The sequence below is a fragment of the Ochlerotatus camptorhynchus genome, unplaced genomic scaffold (genome assembly GCF_037179485.1).
Source record: "Ochlerotatus camptorhynchus isolate MF236.1 unplaced genomic scaffold, CSIRO-AGI_Acam_v1.1 ptg000282l, whole genome shotgun sequence".
NCBI classification, from domain to species: Eukaryota; Metazoa; Arthropoda; class Insecta; order Diptera; family Culicidae; genus Ochlerotatus; species Ochlerotatus camptorhynchus.
The window spans coordinates 2,966,551-2,994,247 of NW_027040771.1; the positions used below are offsets into that span (position 1 = coordinate 2,966,551).

Consider the following 27,697-nt stretch of genomic DNA (forward strand, 5'->3'; position numbering starts at 1 on the left):
CGGTACGGACTACGGCGAGTAAATTGATACCGCGATAGCAGCGACCGGTGTGGAGAAGTTAGTCACTCTAAAATGACTAAAATGAGAGCGCTGTGCGCTGTTAAAATAGTCGCGCAAATGACAACGACCGTTAGGGTTGCTCTGACCGACGCATAGCTTGGTATAAAGAGAGAGAATAGGAACTTAGAATAAAAATGGATTATACATCCAATAGTATAAACTGCAAATATGCAAATGATGTATAGTGTGACTCTATTTGGTAAATGTATTAGTTCTGTGCCATTCATTGCTTTTTTCATGAATTTTATAAACAAATTTAAAATAATCATTAACAATTATTTTTAATATAAATAAACTCCAAACATAATAACGCCGAATAAAGAGCATTTTAGATCCAGCCGATTTAAATCATCTGACCACCCAATGAAACATTTTCCGCATTGTGAATCACCGCCGTCTTCCTATTTTACAATACCTTTGTGATCCAAGTTCTTCGTGAGCTGTTTGCCCTTGAGCACCTACATAACGCTGTAATCACTGGACCCGGAAATCAACGATCTAGATGTCATTACTGTAATCTAATACTCTCAGCTTCATCTCATACAATCTGGTATGCTGGGGGGACTTCCAAGTTATGTTTGATCCGTTCCCGATTACTCACCCTCGCTTCATGAAACTGTGGCATCGAAATGAACCAATGTATGCTGAAAACGGTGTGAACATTTTGTGGTGTGACAAAATTATTCTGCTGGGAATCTAATTGGGGGCAAAATATGCAATAAATTGGTAGGAACCCACCGTGAATTTCAACGGTTTTTTTTTATGGTACCTGCAATTTGGCAACACTGACTTTGACAAGAATGCAGCATATTCACCATGGTGCCGTGTTTCACTTGCTTCTCTTTGAAATTTTCCTTCATTTTGGCAATCTGGCATCGGCATCCTGGGAAGCCTGGTGCGTTTTTCAATTTTTTCCCATTTTGTTGTATAGAGTTACGATATTTACTATTAAAACAATCAAAAACTAGTTTCACATTGTCAGTGCTTTCTTTTGGCGTATAGTTCGATCATTTTCTGCAGAAAATGGGTGAGTAATTTGCAATTTAATGTTCGGTGCTTGCACGGCGTGAAGAGGAAGGAAAAAAATCAATATGTCAGACTGGTTTTTGGTGGGCAGCGTTCTTAGCACCTGCATCAGCTAACAACTTTTTGCGTGTTACTTCCGCAGATCGAGAACGCAACAACAGACGGCATCGTTCCCGCTCCCGGTCCCGTGAGCGTCGTCGCAGTCGTAGTCGCGACCGAAAACGTTCGCGGTCAAGGTCACCGTACCGGAAGGGTCGCTCGCGCCGCAGGAAGCCTTCCCTGTACTGGGATGTCCCGCCACCGGGCTTCGAGCACATTACACCCCTACAGTATAAGGCTATGCAGGCGGCCGGGCAGATTCCGGCCAATATCGTAGCGGACACGCCTCAAGCGGCTGTCCCGGTCGTAGGATCTACCATTACGCGTCAGGCTCGGCGATTGTACGTGGGCAACATTCCGTTCGGCGTCACCGAGGAGGAGATGATGGAGTTCTTCAACCAGCAGATGCACCTGTCCGGTCTGGCACAGGCGGCCGGAAATCCGGTGCTGGCGTGTCAGATCAATCTGGACAAGAACTTTGCTTTCCTGGAATTCCGCTCGATCGATGAAACGACTCAGGCCATGGCATTCGATGGAATCAACTTCAAAGGGCAAAGTTTGAAGATAAGGCGGCCACACGATTACCAGCCCATGCCTGGTATGACGGATTCGGCGACCATTTCCGTACCGGGTTAGTTGTTGAATTATTGGTAGTTTGCGGGGGCTAACGATTTTGATTTGTTTTACAGAGAAATTCTCCGGCGTCATCAGTACAGTCGTTCCAGATTCGCCGCACAAGATCTTCATCGGTGGTTTGCCGAACTATCTAAATGAGGACCAGGTAAGTGCGGTTCGCAAGGACCGGGGGTTGTTCAGGTTCATCATCATAATAGGTTTGAATTGGTTTACTGTAATGTCTCGCTCTCGGTCTTACCAATCGTGTAAACCTATTTCTTGCAGGCAATTCACTGTTGCGGACGTTTTACCTTTTCAGCTTGGTTAATCTACAACATTTCCGGTGTGCATTATGTTTCCGCACTCGTGTTGTTGTTGTTTCCGTGGTGCAGGAAGTGTGCTTGTAGATGTTTTGAGTTGAGATGTCGCGTGGGTTTTTTTTTTATAATTTCTGTTGTTAGGAATCCGATTCTTGAAAGGCATTTGCAGATGGGTGCTAATTCAAAATTTTGTGCTCAACGTTTGAAGTTCACAAGACTTTGAAATATGTTCAATGAGATGAAGCAAGATTAATCCACGATTAAAAATAAAAAAAAAACATGGTTACGGTTAATTCGCTCATAATTCAAAGAGGGAGACCTCTACTACGCAAAATCATTCAAGCACGGAACCGTGAAAAAATGTCAAAGTCTGGGATTTCGGAAATTAATTTCTCATTAGACCCTTATAGAATATTTCTAAGTACGAATGACCGAAAAAATAATTCGATTTTTTTTTTCGCGTTCCCACATTTGCTGTTTTTTTAATTGTCCTATCCTGAATTTATAAGTGCCGGAATTCTGAAACATGTGCTGGTCTTAGATAGGTGCCCAATAAGGGATAATTTGCTAAACTTACAAAACGCCAATGACATACAACTGAAATAACAATTCGAACGGACGGATTTTTCACATGACGAATTTCACATTTATTTCACAAAAGCAACCTAAGACGTCTGTCCAGTTCTACTATGATAAAATAAACTGCTTTAGGTTCGAGATCTCGATCAACAATAGAAAAGGACCTATCAGCTTTAGTGAATAAAAACTGTTATGCCTCGCCTTCACAAACCAACAACACTATCGGGAAGACGAAAATTTCTCCTACCCGATGGTGTCGTTGGTTTGCATTGGCGAGCTTCGGTTCGTGCGAAAAGGATATTAATTCAAGTTTTGTTGACTAGTCTTGACCCTTTCAAATATAGATCGAGAGATTTTGATTTCTTTTTCTATGTTCATATGGATTGTACTTACTAATATCGGTTTGTTTCCCTCCCGATTATTTCTTTGACCCAGAATGCCAATAAATTTGAAATGTTCCTAGGATCAAGAATAGTTTCCTTAGGGTGAGTTGCGGATCTCTTTCCGTGTGTGGATATTTTTTTAAGTCGTAGAAACTTTCTAACTGCAGTAGCTTTTCTAAGTCTCGATGTTGCTACATTTTTGATTCCCAATTTTTTTTTTGAACCATTTAAAATTAAAAACAATTATATCCAATACAACATTTAGAGCAAGTTCGCTGAATGCAACAAGTTTCCCATGTTTCAAATGTTTTTCTCTAGGTTGCTGAAAGTGTTCTAGTTTCAAATTATCGTTTCTGACAAATGTTCCTGAGGTCAAATGTCCCTGCTCCAAGGCCGATACCATAGTGAGAGCGAAACGAAGCGTTGAAAAAAAGTTTCAACGCTTTGCTCGCCTCTTCGCTCTCACTATGACATCGGCCTAAATGGCTTCAGTCAGTTCTTAAAAATTCGATATAGAAGGAACTAGAGAGGGTCTAGTATAAGAGAGGAGCGGATTCAAAACAAACTACCCTGGCAACCTATGCCTAGGAGATTTCTAGCAACACTGCCAATACAATCAAGATAGGCGCTGCTCGATTGGCTCTGGCTTTGACAGTTCGTTTGGCTCAAAATCAGCCAGTCCGCTCCTCTCTTATACTGGACCCTCTCTAGAAGGAACCCTCGAGCCTCGAGCTATGTGTATGTGTGTGTGTATTCATTCTAACACCGGGTCGGCAGTGGTATTATGAGAGAAATTTGTTTGCAATAATCCTTGAATTAACAATTGAAAATCTGGGAGTTAGAATGTGATAGATTGCAGATCCAGCAACCTTTTTCAGAATGATTCACGTCCATTCCGAGGTTATTTTCACATACAATGATAACATTATCGCTATCATATGGATAATGGTACTGCAAACACACTTCCAGATTTTGAAACGTGAAGTAGTCTTTGTAAATAATACATGTAATTATTTGTTTGTTTAGTGAAAAACGTGTGGTTTGGTGGAACTCTGAAGTACGAATGATATTTTATTTTTTGACTTTAAATGATCTTTATTTCTTGTATTTGTGTGGTTTACATGTTTGAATTATCAAGTGACACAGACGTGTCTTTTGAACTTTAGTTCATTTGAAATTTTAATTAATATTTACAGTTCCTAGTCCTATCAGACCTGTTTAGAGAATTCCCACCTTGGTTTGTTTAAAATTGGATATAGGAGACTACTTGTAACTATTATTTACAACTACTGTATCAACTTATCCAACAACTACTATATTTACCTAACATACTATATACAAATTGCTTATCAAAGCATGTTCTGATAGGGGGCGACCCCGGCGTAGTGGTTAACATCCATACCTCTCACGCCAAAGTCACGAGTTCAAATCTCACCCCCGGACAAGTCACGAATGACCCAAGAGTGTTAAAGTGACTATAATCTAAAAAAAAAGCATGTTCTGATGTGTTGCATTTCTGCACAAACCTAGTCTTTATGTCAGCAATTTTATCGGAAATTCTTGTATCCAAGGGACGATCAAGGGCCATCCTCAGCACTCTATTCTGATTTGGTCCTATGAGTCTGTGCAAATGATTCCCGCACCGGAGTTGCGTAAAGGATCGCAGGTGCTATGATTTATTTTTTAGACAGCCAGTTTGGTTACCCTTGAGAGGCGGGATCTGCGGCAAATAAGCGGAAAAAGACACCTAACCAAGGCAACACTTGACTACGGTTTTCTCTACATGCAAACGGAAAAGGAGCTTAAAGAGGCATTAATTTTGATTTTCCACGTGTTGGCATAATCAGCAGGCGTCGAGGCATCGATGAAGTTTGTTCGTTATTTCGCGAGGCATCCTTCCTTTGACGGCTATTGCGGTATCATCTGCGAACAGAAGAAAAACGCTACCGTCTCCGAGGGAGGAATGTCGGAAGTGTAGATGCTGTAATGCAAAGGACCCAACCCTTGAGGAACACCTGCTGGGATGGAAAACGTGCCTGAAGGACAACCATTCATTTTTGATTTTAACCAGATGTAAAGGAAAGCTTGTACACAAGTCCGTCATACCATACATTGTCAAACGCCTTTTCAACGTCTAGCAAGGCCATGGCTGTGCACTAGGACACAGCTTTGTTACTTCGGATGTTATTCATCACCCGTACTAGCTGGTGATTGGTGGAGTGCCCCTTCCTGAACCCTAGCCCTCAACAAACTTGAGCAAACGATTGAGAATGAATTTCTCGAACAATTTGCTCAACGCTGACAGGAGGCTGATTGATCTGTAGCTTGAAGGCTATGTTGAATCCTTACAGGGTTTGCGGATTGGTATAATTTTTGCTACCTCTCAGACGCTTGAAAAGTAGTGCAGCTCCAAGCATCTGTTGAAGATAGCGGTCGAAAGAGACTGCACTTTCATGCTGAGTCTCTTCAAGATTAAGTTGAATATGCTGTCAAACGCCGGAGGAACGACACAAGGGGAGGTATCTTGGTTTTGAGCGCATTGCGCAACCTGATTGTCGAGCGGACTTTGTATAGTCGAGCCAAGTAAATGCGATGAAGCGACATGTTCGCCGATCGCATTTAATTTCTCCTTTGGGGGTGATTAAGAGTCGATCATCATCATATTCGTCTCTGAGAGGTGGTACGGGTTTGGGATGAGTTTTTAAGACCTGGCTACCTTCCAGAATGGTCTGGAGCGGTCGTTCAGATTCTGGATCACACGTCTGGCGTCTACGAACATTTCTCAACCGAATCAGTAATTGGGTGTGGGAATCAATAGTAACAAACTTACCCCTCACAGGAACTTGTCGAACACATGCCTTGTCAGCCACGAATATGGCCTGTTGGAGTCCTTCCAACGCCCGGTCGCTGTATTCTACGGGGCCGAGCGGTGGATTTTATTCGATTTTGCTGTCCACCATACGTCCGAACTGTACCCAGTTGGTAGTATTTTCGCATCCAGCTTCCAGCAAGAACCACGTTGACACCGACTTCAGCTACCACCACCAGTTGGTGATCGGAGGGAGCTAAGATCGTTGTATGCCTCCGGCTTGGATAGTCCGATGTTCTACAGAAAAAATCCACGGTGGACGGATTACCCGCCGGAGGGATGAAAGTTTGTTTGTCCGGAAACTGCACAGTGTACAGTCCATGCTGTGCGTGGTCGAATAATAGACATCCGTTCCGGTTCCGCTGGTAGTTCTACCAAGCTTTATGACGGGCATTCAGGTCGCCCCAACGATGAATCGGGAGCTAGTACGAGTCATGGCGGCCAGGTTGTTCTTGAATTTGCAGTAAACAGCGATGAATCATACATTACCAGTTGGCGATTTCACCTGCACACTTAGGACCTCGATGATAGAAGTGCGGATGTGTGGCAGAGTGTAGAACTTGATTCCCTTCCTGAAAATGACCGCTACAGCCACCCCATGAAGCTGGTGCGATCAAGCCGGATAATGTTGTGGTCAGGCAACCAGAAGCAGTCGCCGGACTTTAGGTGGGTCTCGGTTAGAAGTCCCACGTCGATGCTGTGCTTGCGTTTTTGTTTATACCTAGATCGCTCTGCCATTTTACGTCCAATTTTCGTTCTTTATAGGGCATTTGAAAGGTATTGATTGAAACTTACTTCGTAGGTATTTGGCTCAATATATCTAAAACAATTTGTATGCTAAAACTTGTAGGTGAGTTTGGTTATTGATTTTTGTTTTGAGTATTGGTAAATAGTCAGTTGTTTAGAAACCCGTTACAATGGGAAATATTGTTTTATGATTAATCCCCCAGAATTGAATCGGCGCATGAACAGTAACAGAATACGCAATTGCACACGGTCAGCGTTTGCTGCTGTTCAACCTAGTTTCAAATCAAAAGGGCCTAATTTGCATCAAAATTTAATTTCATGAAAATACGTGTAATCAGCAAAGCAATTCCAGGGCTGTTACAACAGGCGCGGATTTCGCGAATTTCGCGGATCTCGCGAATTTCGCGGATCTCGCGATTTTCGCGGATTTGTCGCGCATTTGAACTTTCAGTCGCGAAAATCGCGAAAACATTAAATGATGTCACGAAAATCGCGAAGGGACTGATGTGCTGTCACAAAAATTGTGGAATTCATTGTAACCTTTCCGTCCCGGATTATAATTCCCTGAGGTCCGTCCATGTGAGACATTTTCCTTTTTTCCAATATGAACATAGCAATTTTTGTTGTCAAATCATAAACGAATCGTATAAATGCGAGTGATTGCCATGAATACCGGATATTCTAGGTTCTCCAAATCGTCCTGGAGTTGAGTTGATTTGTTCTACTATATCAACCAAGACTCCAATAATGTCTGTAGTATCGAAATATGTCCAAACAGATTCAAAATGTCTATGTGGATTGTAGCTGACCTATTGCTACGTATACAAGATGTTATAGGTTCTGAAATCATTCTAGAGATCAGATTATTTTTCTACTAGATCACCCAAGACTAATCCAATATCTGTAGTATCGAAATATGCCCAAACAAATTTGCAGTGTCTATGTGGATCATGCCAACCTACTTCCGTGTATGCCAAATGTTGTAGGATTTCCAAATCGATATTTCCATACTACAGATATTATCCTAGTCTTTGTTGATCTAGTAAAACAAATCATCTGAACTGCAGGACGATTTGGAGAACCTAGTTCATCTGGTATACGTGGAAATAATTAAACATTATCCATATAGACACTTCGAATCTGTTTGGACATATTTCGATACTACAGACTTTATCCCAGTCATGGTTGATCTAGAAGAATAAATCATCTGAACTCCAGAACGATCTGGAGAACCTAAAACACATAGATACTGTGCATCTGTCTGGAAATATTTCGATTCTAAAGACATTGTCCCAATCTCGGTTGATCTAGTAGATCACATTATCTGAACTCCAGGACGATTTGAAGAACCTACAACATCTGGATTACTCGGAAATAGATCATGCATGATCCACATAGACACTTTGAATCTGATTGTACATTTTTCGATACTACAGACATTATTGCAGTCTTGGTTGATTTAGTAGAACAAATCAACTGATATCCTGGACGATTTGGAAAACCTATAATTTCCGGTATAGGTACATAGTAATAAGTCGTACATGATCCACAAAGTCACATATATACGATTCGAATATGATTTGACACCGAAAAGTGCTAGGTTTGTATTAGAAATAAAAAAAAAATATGAAAATGTCTCACCATTGGACAGAACCCAAGGAATATCCGTGTAAATACACAACCGCGACGTGACCAACAAGTGTGACTTATGAATCTCTGGTAATTTCTCGATTATGTGCAGGGTGTTTGGTTTAAATCGGAAAAAAAATTGAGAAAACTAGAGCCAAATTAACTACAACATTTAGGACAGTAAAATACGTCAGAGACGCGAAGGTTAATTTTCAAGAAAATTTGCATTTCAAATGAAAATGCATTAATTTAAAAAAAATGTTTCATCAAATCTAGGCCGATATTATTCCATAGAATCTCAAAATGTAAGGGTGTTTTATTATTTTCACTAATTACTCAGAATTTAAACTAAACCTAAATAACTGAAGATGATACAATGCTATTAAAAAAATAAAAAAGTTACAAAAGGCGCAGCTTCAAAGCAAATCCATGCTGGAGGCGACTTAGTTCGATTCCCGTCCCCTTTTATTTTTCGGGTTGGAAAATGTCTCTACTTTCTTGGGCATAGGATGGTATAAACATAGAAAGCTCTCAATTAAAATGTGAAAGTACTTCAAAGAACACTAAGTTGAGAGCAGGAAAACATATAATATGCTATAAGCAATAAGCTTGTAATGCTATTTTTCGGCAATGAAAACAGTTTTTTTTGTCGCGGATTAGTACTTGAAGTCGCGGATTTCTTTTGAGAAATCGCGGATTTCGCGGATCAAATTTAGAAAATCTTGTAACAGCCCTGCAATTCCAGTTATTTAATTCAATAGGTGTGTAGTAACAGGGAATTTTTTGTCTACTGTTGCATCTCTCCAAAAAAAATGGGTTTCTATACTAACATTTAAAAAGGGTGGAATTCCAAAATCACCATATCGAGAAAACCTCTTCCGTATTTTGATGACCAAACAATTAATCCCATTGCACAGCTTCCCAGTATCTGGATGATTTTATTAGTTTGACATATAGTTAATAGTGTAATCTGACATCATGCATAAACACTGAGAAGAAAACATCAACGACCTGATAATTTCTTACATGTTGCTACCCCCCGGAACTTCCACACTTTGAACTGCCAACACTGGTGATACGCCGTGAAAATACATCCTCGGCGCATCCTCGGGATTATTTGTTTGTTGTTCCGTCGGTTCTTCGTTCGAAAATTTTGCAAGAGTGGAATTACGCCTGGAGATTTTTGGTCTTCATTTTGTTCGTTGTTTACACGTGAAATAGCAATCGGATGCATTTCAAATAAATCAGCCGTGACTAGATACTGCAGATGCAGAATCAGTACGTTTTGCATATTAAAACAATATAATTCGTAGTTTTGATGCAAATGCGTAACAACCTGCATGCATCATAGAGTTGAAAATTGGAAATACGCAATGCAAAAGGAAATAATTTCAATGATTTGAAATGATGTTTTCTCCTACTTTTTCGTGTTTATTCAGTAGTTTTTGAACTGTTCAGGGCTGGTAGCGAGTCACTTTTTAGTGACTTGGTCACTTTTTTCAAGCTAGTCACTAACGTCTCCTTTTTTGAGGCCAAGTCACTAAAGTCACCATTTCTTGTAATCAGTCACTAGTTTCAATTTTTGTAGCGTGAATTTATTTCAAGATTGATCGATCTTCTGTAGGATCAAATAGTCCAATCGATGCCTACATGTTATTCTAATTTTCTAATAATTCGAAAATGTGTTGCTTCTACAGAGCTTTTGGACGTTTAATCGTCTTTCTTTATTTACAGAGTGTCTACTCATTCGGTTAAATAGAATACCCTGATTTTTCTAGAACTTTAACGGGTAATTTTCAGATTTATAATAAGAAAGCTATGTTTTGGATGCGTTAAAAATATGCTTTTTGTTTGGTACAACAACATGATAATCAGCTGTACAATGAAATCCATTAAATGTTGAAGTTTAACATTTATTTAATTTGAGTAATTCTAAGACCCTAAAATATTCTCTTCTGAAGATTCGGTTTCCATGCACAAGTTTAAGATATAAAATTTTTCCAAGTGCCAGAATTAAAGGAAAACAAAATATCAGAAGTTTGTAATTAACGTTATGAACGATTAGAGATCTTCAGTCCCATTGACTTCACAACAATTGTAGGAACTTTACAAAAGTTCTGAGCAATGAAAGAAGATGCTGAGATTTTCAGCGAAGCTTCATAAACAAACTGCGGGAACATACGGGAAGTTAACATCCTGAAAATATGGGTAACTAACTGGCAGTTTTAGGAGTTTCCGAAAAGCTACAGTGAACTTTTATGAAGTGCCTAGAATTTCAGAGAACTTCACCGGTGCCAAGTAAAGAGAACTTGAGGAAAGTGGTGGAAACTTTTAGTACCTCATAAAAGCTAGATATAAAGATATTTGAGAAATTTCAGAGATCCTTAGGGCAGTTACTGTAACTTCAGTCAAGATGTTTGGTGCAGTTTAAAGATCTATAAGAGTGAGTATACTGCCGCTATTCGCATAACAGTTCTATGTAGATAGGAAATCCATAGGACATGGGACTGTTATGCGAATAGCGGCAGTATAGCCAAAGTCAGGATAGTTCCATGATGTTCTATGAAAAAAAGTAGAAGGGTCTGTGCCTAGGGGCACGAACGGAAGCTTGACGTAGGACCGCTAGTGGACGGAACAAATGTGTACATTTAGTTCGTTTAATTGATCAATCATCAATTATCTTAACTCTTTCCGTTTTTCATTTGTAAGCGTATCAAATTTGTAGTATTTATTTCAAAGAGAAAGTTGATGAAGAGAATCCAAGGGACTGTCAACTTGAGTATTTTCGATTCATCTACCCGACTTTAAAAGGTGTATTTTGATTTTTTTGTTATTTATGAATTTTTAAGTTTTGTGCATTTTGGTATTAAAGTGTATTCAATTCACCCCTCACAGGATTTCCTTCCGAATTATATGAATGGGGTGGGGCGGAAAGTATCGTTTGTGCAGAATATCTAAAAAAGGAGGGACTTCGAGAGATTGAACTCGTGAGAGCTAATTTTCTCACAAATTTGATTTCATTGGCTTTCTGGGGACTGAATATACACCCAAAGCGAATTATTCCCACTTCTCTCAAATTCTATATGGATTTTTAACACTTCCTACCAGCGTGTTCTGGAAAATGGTCGGACGATGATTAATCTCACCAATACATTCGGGCCTACAATTCCACACCTTCTATAGAGACCAGGTTGAGCCTTGATAGCTAGCTGCTTGCGGGTACTGATGACCTTGACAAATGTCCAAATAATACTCTTAACAAATTTATGGTGGTCCTGAAAAGGAACATTTTGTAGTGATGGTTGAGTAATGCTGAGCTGAGCACGACGAGCTACTGATTCCGATCTTAGCCTAGCGCTGGGATTTCTTCCTCCTTCTCTATGGCTGCTCATATGAGCTCTGCAGCTCGCTGCTTGCAGGCAGCCTTTCGTTGTTACTGGAGAACAATTTTCAACGCCACACGCCGAAAGCACTGCTACTGCTGCTACTGCTGATACTAATTTCGATGACCGAACACCACCACACAGTGGTGTGGTCGTTGGGAGCGTGTGGTTCTGAGTATGGCGATGAGTGTGCAAAATATTACGCAATTCCATCCTCTTATTCGCACGCGCCCGAGGATCGGAGGCGAATGCCACTTCGACTTGTTTCATCTACTTACTACTCTCTGATGACTGTGCTGGGGAAGCAGCATATGCATGTAGGTAATGGGTGGATTTGTTAGTTAATTCGACGCTTTTGGACAATGCTGGACATTTACCAGTTTTTCAATAGTTTCTTGTTGAAAATCAACATTCGGAAGCATTGTTATCGATGCGTAGCCTATTTCTGATCGATTGGTGATAAAATTATTGAAATTGGACCAGGGGCAGCTGAGTTATCAACGTTCAAAATCTTTCTTAATTTGTTACATGTTCCATTTTCGGTTTTCACAAAGTGTACCCCCATATAGAAATCAAAGACGTAGTCCTACGTCAAAATAAACAAGAACTCTTAGGATATTCCGAGAATTTCAGGGAAGTACGGAGATCTCGAGATAATTTATGAAAACTTTAGAAAAATTCCAGGAACTTCACGGAAGTCCAGAGCTATTTACGAGAATTCCATTTATTTCAGAGCAGAACCTAGATTTTCGATAGAGTTGAGAGCTTCAGGAAAGCGCCGACAACATCAAGACAGATCAGAGAATCAAAGGGCAGTTCAAATAATTTCATGAAAATTGCAGGTACCTTAAAGAAGCTTCGAGAAACTCATGATATTTCAAGTAATTAAAAAAAATAGCTTTAGCTGTAGAAAATCATTATAATAATCATGTATATCTAAATGCGAGAAGTTTTGGCACGCACCGATTCCAGAAATTCCAGAGATCTGCTAAGAAATTTAGATTGTTTAATTATATTCAGAAAAATCCCATCAACTTAAGCAAATTTGCAGCGATTTACAAGGAGTTTCGTGGAATTACGGAATATTCCGAGAATTCTATGATTGGTCCAAAAACTTCAGAGGCATCAAGGAGTTATGAATATATATCAGAAGATTTGTTGGAACATTAAGCAGATTAAGAAAACTTCAGGTAAGCATAAACAAATTCAGGGAAGAAGATGAAGATTAAGGATATCTTCACATAAGTTCAGAAGATCGTGGATGCTTAAACATGTTTAGGACAGTTCAATTAAAATCAGGGCAGTACAATAAGCTTCATGAGAACTTCAAAAACTTCGACAACGTAAGGAAGAACAGAGAACCTCAGAGCAGTTCCGTTCACATTAAATAAATTACATAAATTTAAAGAAGTTTCGAGAACTTGAGCGAATTGTTAAAACTTCAGAGAAGTTTTCGTTGATCGTTAGGAAAATTGACGATTGTTTATAAAGTCCGAAAAAGTTCAGGGAAGTTTAAATATTTGTTGAGAAGTATTGTGAGCATCAGGCTAGTTTCTCAAACTCAGAACTGCCTTGAAAGCAGAATGTACTTGATGTTTTGCGCACAGATATTTTTTTTCAGAACTCCCTTGGAATGAGGTCCTTAGAATTTAAAATATAATTCCATGAGCCCTTAAAACTGGAATTTGACTCTACATTCTTGAACAATTCATGAAGTTTTATAACTTTTAAGGCCAGGAATTTCAAAAAATTGTCCAAATTAAAAATAGCCTTTCAAGTCTCTGAGTTTTATAAAAAAATATTTGTTATTAAAGATTATATAGTTCACTTTCGATGTATAAAATTCAATGTGTGAATGAAAATAACGAGAAAAACTAAATGTTTGTATTTTGAAATGCATTCTATTCATTAAAATATCCTTATCCTAAGAAAATTATTAAATTCCGTCAATAATGATTAGACTCCCTGAGATATTCTCAGGAAAAATTAAATTTCCTGAGGATTTGCGGTTTTCCAGGTATTGCTTGTTATAGATGCTTGTTAGATATTTTATTTATTTATTATTCTCTTCATCGGACTTTTGTTGTCTAAATGAAGATTGATGGGGAAAAGCCTATTTGGCAAATATTTGCGCAAATAGGCGTAAAAACCCCATATCTTTTCAAAATACAAGGAACAATATAAAAAGGACAGAAAAACACATCAATTATAAAAATAAACACCGAATAATAATAATAATACTATGGTCTTCATCATAAAAAAATAACCTTGTCCTATGGCATGGAGTTGTCCTTGGATCAGTCGGGATCAAAAAAGGAAACAGGTAGCAAAATTCATCAGATGTACATTAATGGACAGCTACTCACCGTCTTGCAACAATTTGCTGATTGAAAGCAGTTGCATGTGTCGAACCGTATCGTCACCTATCCAGCAGACTACGTTGAATCCGTTGTTTCCACTGTGTAGTTGAAATCGAAAAAACATAGAATTCATTGAAACGGGCAGACATGAACCGTATTGGATCATGTAATCCGTAATTAGCTGCACGGGGTCCGAGATGCACGAAACGTCTCGATCGTAGAACTCGTTCAGGTGCATAGATTTCGAGTTCAGCCAAAATCCCGGGAGAGTCGATTTCGCTTATCAGCACTGCAAAAGCTGCCTGGTTAATCTTCCGCCTACGTTCAAGAGTTTCAATACCCAGTAGTTGGCAACGATCTTCGTAGGGTGGAAGGTTCGTAGGATCGTTCCAAGGAAGGTGGCGAAGAGCGTAACGAACGCATTTCCTCTGAACAGACTCGATCCTCGCTATCCAAACTGATTCATACGGACACCATACTACTACACCAAATTCCAAGATCGATCGCACTAGAGAGCAATATAGAGCTGTCAGGCAGGTAGGATCCCGAAACTCATCAGAGATCTTAAAGATGAATCCGAGTTGCCTGTTAGCTTTGGCTATGATATCCGTGTGATGTAGCTTAAATGTCAAAGCAGAATCAAGTGTAATTCCTAGATCACGAACGTTGTCCACACGCTGCAGAGGTTGGTTATCGATCGTATAATTGAATGCAATAGGCATGGCAGTCAGTGAAGCATCGCACAACCACGTACATCTTGACATCGTCTGCATTGAATGACCGGCAGCCAGTTGGAAGTATCAAACCGATTTCGTTAATGAATATGGAGAATAGCAGCGGTCCCAAATTGCTGCCTTGAGGAACGCCTGAGTTGTTTGAAAAATATTCCGATTGATCAGTCCCGATTTTCACACAAAGCTCTCGATTGGTAAGATACGATTCAAACCAACGAGTGAGTCCATGAGAAACACCAAGCTTCTCGAGTTTGGCAATTAGAATGGCATGATCAACCCGGTCGAAAGCAGCCTTGAGATCCGTGTATACGACGTCCACCAGATATTCCGTAGGCATAGGAAAATGAAAGGAGCGAGGTTTGTTGAGACCGAACGTTTGGGGTGGAAACCATGTTGGTCAGGAGAAATGTAGTTTCTACAGCTGGCAAATAAAGCGTCGTTGATGATTATCTCGAATACTTTCGAGCAGGCACAAAGTGAAGTAATTCCTCGGTAATTCTCCACATTTTGTTTGTCTCCTTTCTTGAAAATCGGGAACATGAACGAAGATTTCCAACGAGAGGGAAATACACCTTGTTGTAACGAAATATTGAACAGCTTTGAAAGCGGAGAGGAAAGCTCTGTTGAGCATCTTTTGAGTATGGACGATGGAATGCCGTCAGGCCCAACAGCGTTCTAGAATTTCAGCTTCTGGATGGCAAAGTCGACGAGGTCCAATGTGACCGTGAAAATATCAAAGCTGAACGCGTCACTGGGAGTATCTCTGATCCATTCAGCAACTTGGCTTAACGATGCCGTTGAATCGTTGAAAACACTCTTGACATGCTCAGCCAGGAGGTTACATTTCTCTAAAGAAGTGTTGGCTCATTTATCGCTTAGATGAATCTCAACCGGTAGCCCATCCTCTTTCCATTTTGTCTTCACAAACGTCCAGAATAGCTTAGGATTACGCCGGAGATTGGTCTGCATACGTCTTGAGTACTTCTTGTATAGAAAACGGTTGTACATTCGGTAGCAATTACTTGCTAACGAAAATAATCGCTTGGTGAATGGATTACGGGACTGGCTGTATTTTCCAAGAGCCTTCGATCTCACACGCTTCAAGTGTTGTAATCAGTCTTGTAAGCGGTCACGGTAGTCGACACATTTTCTGTGATAATTGACTGCCCTTGCCTCCGACACTTGCAAAACAAGGTATCATAGTACACTACCAAACTAAAATGTCGTATGACAGGCTCTGTCATACGACACTGTCGCCGAAGACCGTCACGAATGTATGTATTTTAGTTTTTCTCATAATAAGAGCTGCTGATGTTGTGCTTGTGTGAATTCTGAAAATAGCAAGCCATGATGTCCTGGTAATACTATTTTTGATCAGAAATGGTTTGATTTACACCAAATTGAGGAATTACAACGAAATCGCACATGTCATATGATAGCTATTTTGATAATTTTCTTTTAGCTCGAATGTTATTCTACCGCTCGTGTTGTGTGAGAGAGACGACGGTAGAGCATGAGTGTTCGAATACAAACAGACTGTCGCGCACGACAACGAAGCGAGTGTAGTAAAAAACGTCAACTGTTTCAACCCCTGGTTGTAATCGAGCATTGGACCATGCAGGTTTTGGAGCAGGTCTCCTCAGAGGCACACAATCCATTATTAATCGGCTAACAACTTCGTCGAAATAGTTAACGGCTTCATCAATGGACGAACACAAGTCAAGCGACTGCCAATCTACCTGGGCCAGTGAGTGATTCAATGCGACGTAGTCAGTTCTACGAAAGTCCAGGCTTTGTACATCAACGATGTTTTTATAGAGAACAGGAACTGATCGATTGATGAATGCTTCCAACGCTGGATGATCGGCGTCTAGATGTATCAGAGGATCGGATGCCTCAGCGGCGGCTTCGTTCACCAACACAAGATCAAGCAGCCGAGAGTTTCTGTTTGGATGAGACGTAAACAAACATGCCATGTAATATTAAGTGCTCCGAGCCTGAAAAGTTCAACGAAAAGTAAGTTTGTTATGACTCAAATTTATGTCAAAATTGTCATTCTCAGAGCACCTAAATTTACATGAATTTTTCTAAGTGTGTAGTTTTCATCTCTTTGGTCACTTTTAGTCACCTTTTTCAACTGTAAGTCACTATTTGGTCACTTACTTCTTCAACATGGTCACTAAAATCACTATTTTTGACAGCATTGATCGCTACCAGCCCTGACTCTATATGTAACAAAATATGGTTTGTTTGCATTTGGCCTCTTCCGCCCTTTTCAAATGTTAGTCTAGACCTTCAGCCTCATCGTTCACCAATATGCTTCAACCCAAGTATATCTGATTGCCATTTCTTGAATATTTTCAAATTTCCCAGGTACGTTCAGATTTCCGGGGAAATGATTTGGGATCTCAAGATGGTGTTTAACGAACTACCAAGGAGAAGTTCAGAGGTTTTATTTGACAAAATTTTAGAAGTCTGCTGATGATTGATCAAACGATTTCCAAAGGGAAATTAAAATATGTTCTCTAGGACATGTTCTGGATATAGACTGATTTTTCTTTTCTTTTTCGTATCGACATCTAGTCAACCGTCACTGCACCGCCGCTTCCTGCACCTTAAAGTTGCCATTTTTTTACAGCAAACGTGTACGCGTATATAGAATCTAGAGCGTTTTACCGAATTTGTTTTTAGCCGAGCTGTTGTTTCTAGCAATCCCCATCTAGACAGTTGCGCCGCATCCAGCCAATACCTCTCACGTGCAGACAGAAGTGTTTCCGTTTTTACAGGTCGAGCACTTCCGTACCTTGCCGCGGAGTACTCCTATACTGCCTTCCTATTGCTATTATTGCAGGACATTTTACCGATTCCGATTCCAGTTTCAGCTAGCGAATCAAGCGTAAACTTTCCCGCGCAAACACATTCGTCGTCCTCTTTTCAGGGTGAACACACGGGACAGGAAGAGCCTACCTATCTTTTATGTTTTGTTTCAGTTCTCCATCGAAGATCAGGCCTCCCCCGTCCGTGCGTGGGCTTCTCGATTTTCTCTTTTTGCAGGCCATTCGTTTTTACAGCAAAAAAAAATATCGATTTTCAGCCTCATATACCACAAACGATACTGATACAGTTTTTTCTTCTTTTTCCGTTTTTCATGTCCACGTTTGTAGATGCTTTGGTCGGTTTGGGCTGGCTGCTTGGTCTCGGTCACTGTCCGGCTGTAAGGCACTACACTTATGATTTAGGGCAAATTTGGTCATGTTTGAAAACAGAGCGAATATCAATATAAGAATGCTTTTATAGCAAGCAAAAAAAAAAGAGACAAAATTTGAATAGACCACTTGAGTCACCGAGAGAGAAAGAGAAAGAGGCAAAAGCAAGGCAAGTTCAATCTAACGAATGATACACATACCTTCTTTGCAGCTGTCTGCTCAAGTAAAGATCGATCGATTTCGTCGGCATTTCGTTACAGCAAATGTTTGGTAGCTAGGATCACTGTTCAAGTTGGCTAGGGCTTTTCAGCGGGGCACCGGATGGGTTTTGAAGATCAGAGACAGAGGAGTTAGGGCTTTTCAGATTAGGAAGTGTTGTTCGGTTTTGGTGTGCACTCTTTAGCTGGTAAGTATGCTGTGAGGTTGGGTTTGCTGGATTGAAAGTAGCGTAGACGCGCCAGTTGTGGTCACAGCGCAAGTCTATGAAACACGAACGCATTATTTACGTGGGTCTCCATCCAAATCTACAAAGTTTTTAAATTTTCCAATATTCAATTTTTCAAATTTGAAATTCAGTTCTATCCCATTCAAAGTAAGGTTCCAGTCATGCACACTTGACTTACAGTTCGGCAACAGAATAATTTTTGTTTTCGCTTAGCGAACATTTCGTAATTAATGTTGGTACCTATGACAGATTTCTGATTTACTTTATTTGAATCTTTGGTTATTATTAGTTAGGTAGGTTCCGATTCTACATGTTGTAGTTTCATTTTTATACCTGTGATCTTGACATTTTTAGCTAGGGGATGAGTTTTTAAGGGGGTCAGATTTTGATATGTCTTTAGTGGGAATGCCACTACTGTTGATGATGATGATGATGATGGTCCCACCTCTTACCCCTACAAAGGTTTGAGCTGGACGATTTATCTTTAAGATAATTAAATATGACATTTTAACCAGGTTGGCAAACAAAATCGAACTGGTTTCAGTTACAGATATAAATTCTGTAACATGATTATGAAATTATGTTCTGCAGGAACATAAAACGCTGAAAATATGGGAAACTTACTGGAAGCTGAAAGAACCTCAAAACGGTTCTTTTAGCATCCGAAACTTTTCAGGAACTTTTATGAAGTTCCTAGAATTTCAGAGAACTTCATAGGTGTCAAGCGAATTTGAGACATTTAGAAAACTTGAGGGGTATTGTGCAAATTTTTAAGAAGTTCTAAGTACCTCAGAAAAGCTAGATCTAGAGATCTTTGGGCAATTTCTTTCTTAAGAGCAGTTCCCGTAACTATAGTCCAGACTTTTGGAGCAGTTTAAAATCTATAATCGTAAATTTAGATAAATTCAAGATAGTTCCATGATGTGCTGAAGATGTTCCGCGAATTTCAGGGAAGTAAAGAGACCTTCAGATAATTTATGAAAACTTCAGGAATATTTCAGAAACTTCACAGAAGTCCAGAGAATTTCAGCGAAATTTAAAGGTGTTTACGGGAATTCTATTTATTTCCGAGCAGAACCAAGATCTTCAATAGAGCTTTATGGAAACTTCGAGAACATCAAGACAGGTCAGAGAATCAACGGGCAGTTCAAATAATTTCAAGGAAATATTAGAAACCTTAAAGAAGTTTCGAGAAACTCAGTGAATTTACAAAAAACTTCAGCAAAGCTCCGAGAGAATTCCTGGAAATTTTATGAACATCCGGAAAGTGTGAGCTTAAAAACTTAAAAAAATGCGAAAATTTAGCTAAATTGATAAGAGAACATCAACGAAGTTTCATTAATAAAAAAAAAAGCGAGAACTTTTAGCAAGCAGCGATATCTTCAAGAAATTTCAGAGAACTAAATTTAGATATTTTTATATAGTTTAGTGATATTTAGCGAAGTTCCGAGTACTTCGAGGATGATCAGATAGCTTCAGAATAATCCCATTAACTTAAGCAAATTTGCAGCGACTTACAAGCAGTTCCGTGGAATTATAGGGTATTCCAAGAATTCTATGATTGACCCTAAAACGTCAGAAGCGTCAGGGAATTATGAATATATATCAGAAAATTTGCTGGATTATTAAACAAATTTAGAGAACTTCAGGTAAGCATAGATAAGTTTAGGGAAAATTAGCGAGTGTTAATAATGCTTATAATACTTAAGGAACATTTTCGAAACTTCAAGGCAAACTAATTAATTTAAGTAAAGTTGCGGATTCTTAAAAAATACTGATAAATTCAGGACAGCCTAGAGAACTTTAAAGAAATTTAGTAATCGTTTAGGCACCAGGAAAGTCTAGACTATTGAATAAGTTTTAAATTAGTTTCGATAATTGAAGGGAAGTTTTATGAACTTCAGAAAAATCTTGAGAACTTCAGTGAAAATCTTAGAACTATATTAATTATTTCATTCTTATGCCATGAAAATTGCGGGAGCCCAATACTTCCAGCAATTTAGAAAAACTTCGAAAACTTCACAGAAGGACAGTGGTCTACAGAAACATTGCTTCATAGAAATCTATGGAGCTTAAGTTGAGATCCGCGAACTTCAAGAAATTTTATGAACATTAGCAAAATGCGGGAGCATTTGAAAGAAGTTTAGTAAGCTCCGAAAATTAGTTTCTGAAAATTAGTGGGGAATTTAAAGCAGTTCCCAGATTTTCCGAAAACTTCAGAGACGTTAAAAGTTATTTGAGGTCTTCGCATAAGTTCAGAAGTTCACTGAAGCTTAAACATTTTTAGGACGATTTAATTAACATGCTTCATGAGAACTGCTAGAAGTTTTGAGAATTTCAGAAAAGAACAGAACACCTCAGAGCAGTTCCGCCAACATTAGAGAAGTAACATGAATTTTAAAGAAGTTTATAGAACTTCAGTGAATTGTTAAACCTTTAAAGGAGATCCATGATCGTTGGAAAAGCTGAGGAAACTTCAGGAAGTCCTATACATTTCCGGATTTGAGGAGAAGTATTGTGAGCATCAGGCTAGTTTATCAAACTACAAAAGAACTTCAAGGCAGTTTCGATAACTTCAGGAAAAATTTGAGAATGTTCTGAAGACCTCAAAATAGTCCATTCCATATTCAACGGAGATTTCTTCAAAATCTTGATGAAGCTATCGTCAGAATTAAATTTTCTGTTAGTTTTCCTCGGAATTACCTTGAAATTCTCCACAATTAGAAATCCTTTGGAAAGATTCTCCGAGTATTTATTGAATTCGTTTCAGATTCCCCTTTCAATCTAACTCCTTCGCTTGGAACTCTACTAACATTCAAAGTCTCCTAACAATTCATTGACATTTCTCCTCAGAAATTCCTTAGATTTCTTCTCATAATTTGTTTGGCAAACTCTCCTGAATTTATTTTCCGAACTTCTTTGAAGATGTTCTGGAGTTATTCTCACATTTTATTGTAATCCTCCTTTTAGTATTTTCAGAAAATGTCCAAGGACTTGTGGTCCGGATTCATTTTTTCCCACAAACCTTACGAAATTATCCTCAGAATGCCCTTGTAATTTCCCGGTGAAGTTCACAAGAGTTTTCAAAAATTCCTAAGATTTTTCATTAAAATTTTCTTTTAACTCAATTCAACTCTAACTCTAAAATTTCTCAGAACTACCTCGAAAGCAGATTGTATTTGATGGTTTTCTGAATGATTTTTTCCCCAGAGCTCCCTTGGAATTAGGTCCTTAGAAATTATGACAAAATTCCTCGGGACTTTAAAACTGTGCATGGAACTTCGAGACTTCAACACTGTACAATGAATTCTGTGAAGCACAAGTCAAGAAATTTGATGTTCTTATTTAATCTGGGTTTCTAGTTTCACTTCCTTTTTTAATTCGATCAAACAAATAACGAGGCAGCAAACCTTTAACTAATTTAAAAATGAACGTTTGAAGCGTTCAGCATCAAAGTTGAGGAAGTAAATCTATTACATCGCAAAATCAAACGCATTATATTATTCTGCAAGCGCTGTAATCTCGATATTTGTATTTGATTTGTCAGAAATAAAATGGAAGGGCAAACGTCTAGATAAGGAGAGATGATTGATTTGTACAGCTGTATTTTACTGGCAATAGTTAAATTGTTTTTCAGTCGACATAGAATTCCATACTTCTTGGCAATTTTCTTTATGACATTGTCAATGTGAGAGTTGAACTTTAGTTTGTCATCAATAATCATGCCAAGATATTTGATCTCCCGAATTCATCAATTGCAATAGAGACGTTATCATTTAGTCGATTTCGCGAAATTATCATGAATTTAGTTTAAACTTGTATTCAATTTCAACTGCTTACACTTCAACCATCTACTTAGAGATCGCAAATCCTCATTCAAGCGTGAAACGGCAACTTCTAAATCCACAGTGTCATTCGCAAAAAAAAAATTAGTGCCGCAAAATCGTAAAACACGTCACATTTCATTAATATACATAATAAATGAAAGGGGCCCTAATACACTTTCCTGGGGCAATCCAAGGTTATTCCCCACGGGACTGGAAATATAATCATAATCAATAGCTTTCAAACCATTTATATGCAGTACTCATAAATCCAAAGCGCCTAGGGCCTAGAAATTGTTTCAAAAGCGCGTTCCAGATCAAGTTGTCTTTCCACTCCGCTAACACCAAATTCAACGCAGTTTAATAAGAATGACCTCGATATCCTGACTGATTGTTCTTGTATCAACAAACTATTACTATTTAAATACTCCAACAGCTGGCCTTTAACAACAAGTTCTAAAATTTTCTCTTATGTGTGCAACTTGTTGATGGGACGAAACTCTTCGGCTTTAATCGTTCCAGCAACATTTTGAATAGGAACCACTAAGGATTCCTTCCAAATTTGTGGCACGTGTCCAGTCTGCAATGATTTTTTAATAAGGTCCAGCAAGATGTAAACTCCAGCCGATTTTTCTAATGAAAAGCAACTCTAAGTTCATCTAATGTAATTGGGTGAAAACCTTCAAATCTACAACTACTATGAAGTGGTTGCTTTATTTCGTCAGGCTCATCGACCAATTCAATGGATTGATTAATGAATGAGCCAGCTGCGTGTTAACCAGCTGTTCTGTTATCGGCAAGTCGAAATCAGTTGTATTTTGTAGTGCGTATGTTTCATTTGAATAAAAACCTGGCAAACAGAGGTTTGCTCAGTCGTAAAAATGTAATCAGATTGAAGCTGAAAGACTAAGGAATCGTTTAAATACATTCATACATTTTACCGGAGGCATCGTATTCGGAGTGTTAATGGTCTCTGATGAGAATTTATAAGGATTTCTTGAGCAAATGTAACTATATCGAATTCAGGGGATAAATTAAATTAATATTGTACAGAAATTAGAAAGAATCGAACTCTGAAGAGGGCTCTAAAGAAAATTTGGGAGTATATTCTTTTTTAAGAGAGTTTCAAGGAATTTCAGGAGACAATTCTAAAAAGCATTCGAAAGGAATTCTATGGGTAAAGTTCAATAGAAATTCATATACAATTTTAAGGAGAGTTTCAAGAGAATTCCGAGATGACTTCCAAGAGAACTTGGAAGAGCATTCCAATTTTTTTTATTTTAAGGGAAGCTTATACGGCTAGTGCCGACTCCTTTCTTTACTAGCAGCACAATCTTCATAGGATTCTCGCACTGCCCAAAATCTTTGACCAGCTTGTCTAGTCTTGATGTCAAGTTAAATCAAACAATTAGAACCCAAATGGCACTCTGTGGGCTTCGGGGTCGTGCGGTTAGCGGCGTCACCCGTCGTTCAGGCGTATTGTGTGTTCCATGTAGTGTTCGAAAAATCATTCTCAAATCTCGCGTCACTTTTCAAATAGACCAATGTAACATATACGCCATTTTGAGAAAACAGAAGTTGAAGTTCGTCAGATAATTATTTTAAATGTTTAGAAACAATACATTTAGCAACACTATTTTAAATGTAGTCAGTGAATAATAACGTTGAAAATTCAGCAGAAATGGTAAAATCACAATTTTCCTTCGAATTTTATGCTAAAATAGAAAAAAAAAACACATAGGACGTTTTGATTAGTCAAGTTGTACATCGGACATGTTACATTGGACAATTTTTTTCAGTAACATAATCAATGAGTGTAACATTGGACGTTTTGTTCTACATGATACTAGAATTCCTTTCACAGATTTCAGAGTAGAGTACCTAACTTTGGATTGGCCCCGCCTTTAGAAAATGAGCACCAATCATGTTAGGCAGTCCAAATGACCGAAGTAACAATCATGTACCCATCATTTCAAATTGTACATTGGACAATTTTTAACCTATGGTTATCTTAAATAAATGAAATTAAATTTGGATGGGTGTTTTTGTATCACATACAGTGATAGAAGAGCAATAGTTTTTCGCTTAGCTCGATTTGTTTACATTTATAACTTAGGATCTTTTGAAAAGTGACGCGAGAAATCTCATTAATTGAGCCTCCCTGATAGAATAAACTCGCGTGCGAATGTGGCAGACAAACCTCACGCTTGAGATTCTCATACATTTTCGCGCACTCACACTCGCAACGCCAAAAAATTCGTTTGACGGTGCTCACAAATTTGTTATATTAAATCCTAAAGCGTGGTTAGAAAGATTTTGAACTAAATTTAGCAGATTTTAACAAGCCATTTGTAATTTACTAGGACCCCGAATACCGTACAAGCACCATAAGTTGAACAGTGTCTATTCATTTGATAATCTGATAATTAAATATAATTAACATCAAACTGTTCAACTTATGGTCCTTGTACGGTATATTCAATATTTTGGGAAACTGGATTCTTAATTTTTTTTGTGAAACACCAATTTCTACTATTGGATTCAGATGAATTATGATTATGAATCTGATCTGAAAGATTTATGATAATTGACCTATTTTGCAGAATTTATAATCCAATTGTAGGGGCCTCAGATAGCTCAAAGCAAAGTAGAGAGAGAAACCCCATCAGGTACACTTTTAAAATGTTAAATTATTTGGTAGGGTTTTTGATCTAATTTCCGTCCTACTAAGCACAACCCGCGTTTTACCGCTCTTTTTTGAACGGGTTTGTACAAAAAATGGAATACCTATTTCTGTCAAAGATGACGTACCGTTGGATTTGATAAAGAGTCACACATTGTTGAGATATTGTTTAAAATCTAATACCGCTTCTTGATTCTAAATTCGTCCTACGAGTTTCAGTTCCGTCCTAACGCATTGAAACGCCATTAGATTTTCTTCGTCCTACGGAGCGCTTCTTTTGTATTGAGAACAATGAGCTTAAATATTCATACAATGCGCTCTAATAGGATTTATGTTGCAGCTAATGAACTAACGCATCGGAGCAAACCTATTATTGATTTGTGCACGGTGAAATCATTGATATCATTGATCTTTTCTAATCGATAGAACGGAAATGGGCGATTACGACGAAGTAGCCTATACCCTATACCTCCTACTTTAAAAACATGGATATAATCTTCCATCCAAAGTCCATTTCAGATCTTACGTCTCGCAAATCATCGACATAACTGGCGCGCTTACTCTCTACTTCGTAAAAAGAAACTCTTGCCACCGATGGGAAGCTAAAGGGTGCACTATAGGGTTCGGATAGGATTCCTAAACCACCAATTTTGTACGTTTAGATGGATGAAGCCCATTCTAATACAGGTCTTTCTTTGTTTACTTTTCTATATTTTCTCCTTTGTGCGCAATCGAACGTTGCTGCATACTTCTGTTAAACAGGTCAAGGAACTGCTGCTTTCCTTCGGACAGCTAAAGGCATTCAACTTGGTCAAGGACGCTGCAACTGGCCTGAGCAAGGGATACGCTTTCGCTGAGTACGTAGAGTACACCATCACCGATCAGGTAAGTTCGACATATTCAATTTATGTACCCAAGTATGTGACTGACTGTACCGGTTTTTTAGGCCATTGCCGGATTAAATGGTATGCAACTGGGCGATAAGAAGCTGATCGTACAAAGGGCCAGCGTTGGAGCGAAGAATGCAAACGTCGCCGCTGTTGCACCGGTGCAAATCCAGGTTCGTATAACCACGTGCACCTATCACCGATCAATCACTTAACTGAATTTTGTTGTTGCTTTGCTCAACAGGTGCCGGGTCTCTCGCTGGTTGGCTCCTCGGGTCCACCGACGGAGGTTCTCTGTCTGCTGAACATGGTCACACCGGACGAGTTGAAGGACGAAGAGGAATACGAAGATATTCTTGAGGATATTAAGGAAGAGTGCAACAAGTACGGCGTCGTCCGGAGCTTGGAGATCCCCCGACCGATCGAGGGCGTCGACGTGCCGGGCTGTGGCAAGGTCTTTGTCGAATTCAATTCGATTGTCGACTGTCAAAAAGCCCAGCAGGCACTTACCGGACGCAAGTTCAGCGACCGAGTCGTCGTTACCTCATACTTCGACCCGGATAAGTATCATCGTCGCGAATTTTAATTTTATTATCTGATTTACGTGGGGTATTTCAATTATGGAAATCAGTTTTGGTAGACAGACAAAAAACATCCATAATACAATGGGTCTCTGCATCGTAAAGTTTAAATTTAGGGTCCTCGATGACAAAAAAAAACAACAACGGCAAACCGCGGTGAACAGCGCGTGTGTAATATAAATGCAGTGGATGGTTCATTAATTTCAAATCACACACACACACACACACTTGAGAAAGACACAGCACACAATGAGCGTGGCCAGAATTAGTTGTAACAGAAGCTGCATGCAGCCACTTAGACCTGCGAACGAACCTACATTATAATTGTGCCGGTGTGGTTGTTCATTCACTTCAATCTTCAAAGTTTTATTGCAAAAGTTTTGCTTTAATTTTCGCTTGCAACCATTTTATTATTATAAATATTGTTTCCCATAAGCAACTTGACGCCAAGAAGCAAACAAGAAAAAAAACCCCTGACTAACATGCCAGCGTTTTTAATAATCTGGCACTTGCAGAGAGAAATAATATATAATAACAACAATAAAGAGTTGGATTTATACAGTGTGAACTACATCAAGAGGCGCACACAATCTGCAGAGAAAACAACCACTCGGCGGTGTATTGCTACAAGCTCGGATAAAACTTTTTCAATTAAGCATTTCTTCTGCGGACTACCCAACCCTCTTGCTGCTAGCAGATGATGCGCCATCTCCGATGGAGAAACTGCACTCGTGAGCAGCAAGGTGGCGTCAACGTGAAGGCGAAGATGCGTCTTAATTGAAATCGTTTGTACGCACTGCATTGTGATTCGAATTGTTTGTGTGCGTGCTTAACGAGCCGTGGAGAACTTACCGTTTGGGTTGGTAAGTGCTGACAATTGTCAGAAGAAAATCGTTTGTGAGCTTTTTGGAGTTGTAACAATTAGTGTAGATGTAACTTCCAGGGAAATCTTACTCGGAGAACCAAATTAGTAAATAATTTGTATGTTTGGAACAAAATGCATAGAATAAAGTAATTTCCACTTCACTGTAACTGGGCGGAAGGCGCTGCTTATTAATTAATATCACTTTTTTTTACGTTGTCCCAAATTTGAGCCATAACACTTTTCCCAAAAGTCCGCAAAATTGTTATTTATTTATTTATTTGTTGTCGTCAATCAGATGTAGACCATTTTGGATAATTTGTCACAATTTCTGTCTTATGAATAATTTTCACGTGTCAAAATCACGAATAGAATTGAAATACTTCTTTAATTTGATTTTTGTCA

The 27,697-nt window shown here is 38.9% G+C and overlaps 1 protein-coding gene across 1 annotated transcript; it reads left to right on the plus strand.

Moving 5' to 3' along the window:
- Positions 1-939: 939 nt before the first annotated feature.
- U2af50 (U2 small nuclear riboprotein auxiliary factor 50) lies at positions 940-27,462 on the plus strand. The gene is made up of 6 exons (XM_065228104.1): positions 940-1,087; positions 1,229-1,816; positions 1,875-1,966; positions 25,725-25,847; positions 25,909-26,022; positions 26,094-27,462. Exons 1-6 carry the CDS (start codon positions 1,084-1,086, stop codon positions 26,433-26,435), a joined length of 1,263 nt encoding a protein of 420 aa, XP_065084176.1. The 5' UTR covers positions 940-1,083; the 3' UTR covers positions 26,436-27,462.
- The last annotated feature ends 235 nt before the right edge of the window (positions 27,463-27,697 follow it).

What these genes read in the sequence shown, in the direction of transcription:
- U2af50 (XM_065228104.1), top strand. An exon ending in ACTATCTAAATGAGGACCAG is followed by an intron (nt 1,967 to 25,724) that starts GTAAGTGCGGTT and finishes TCTGTTAAACAG; the next exon opens with GTCAAGGAACTGCTGCTTTC. An exon ending in AGTACACCATCACCGATCAG is followed by an intron (nt 25,848 to 25,908) that starts GTAAGTTCGACA and finishes CCGGTTTTTTAG; the next exon opens with GCCATTGCCGGATTAAATGG.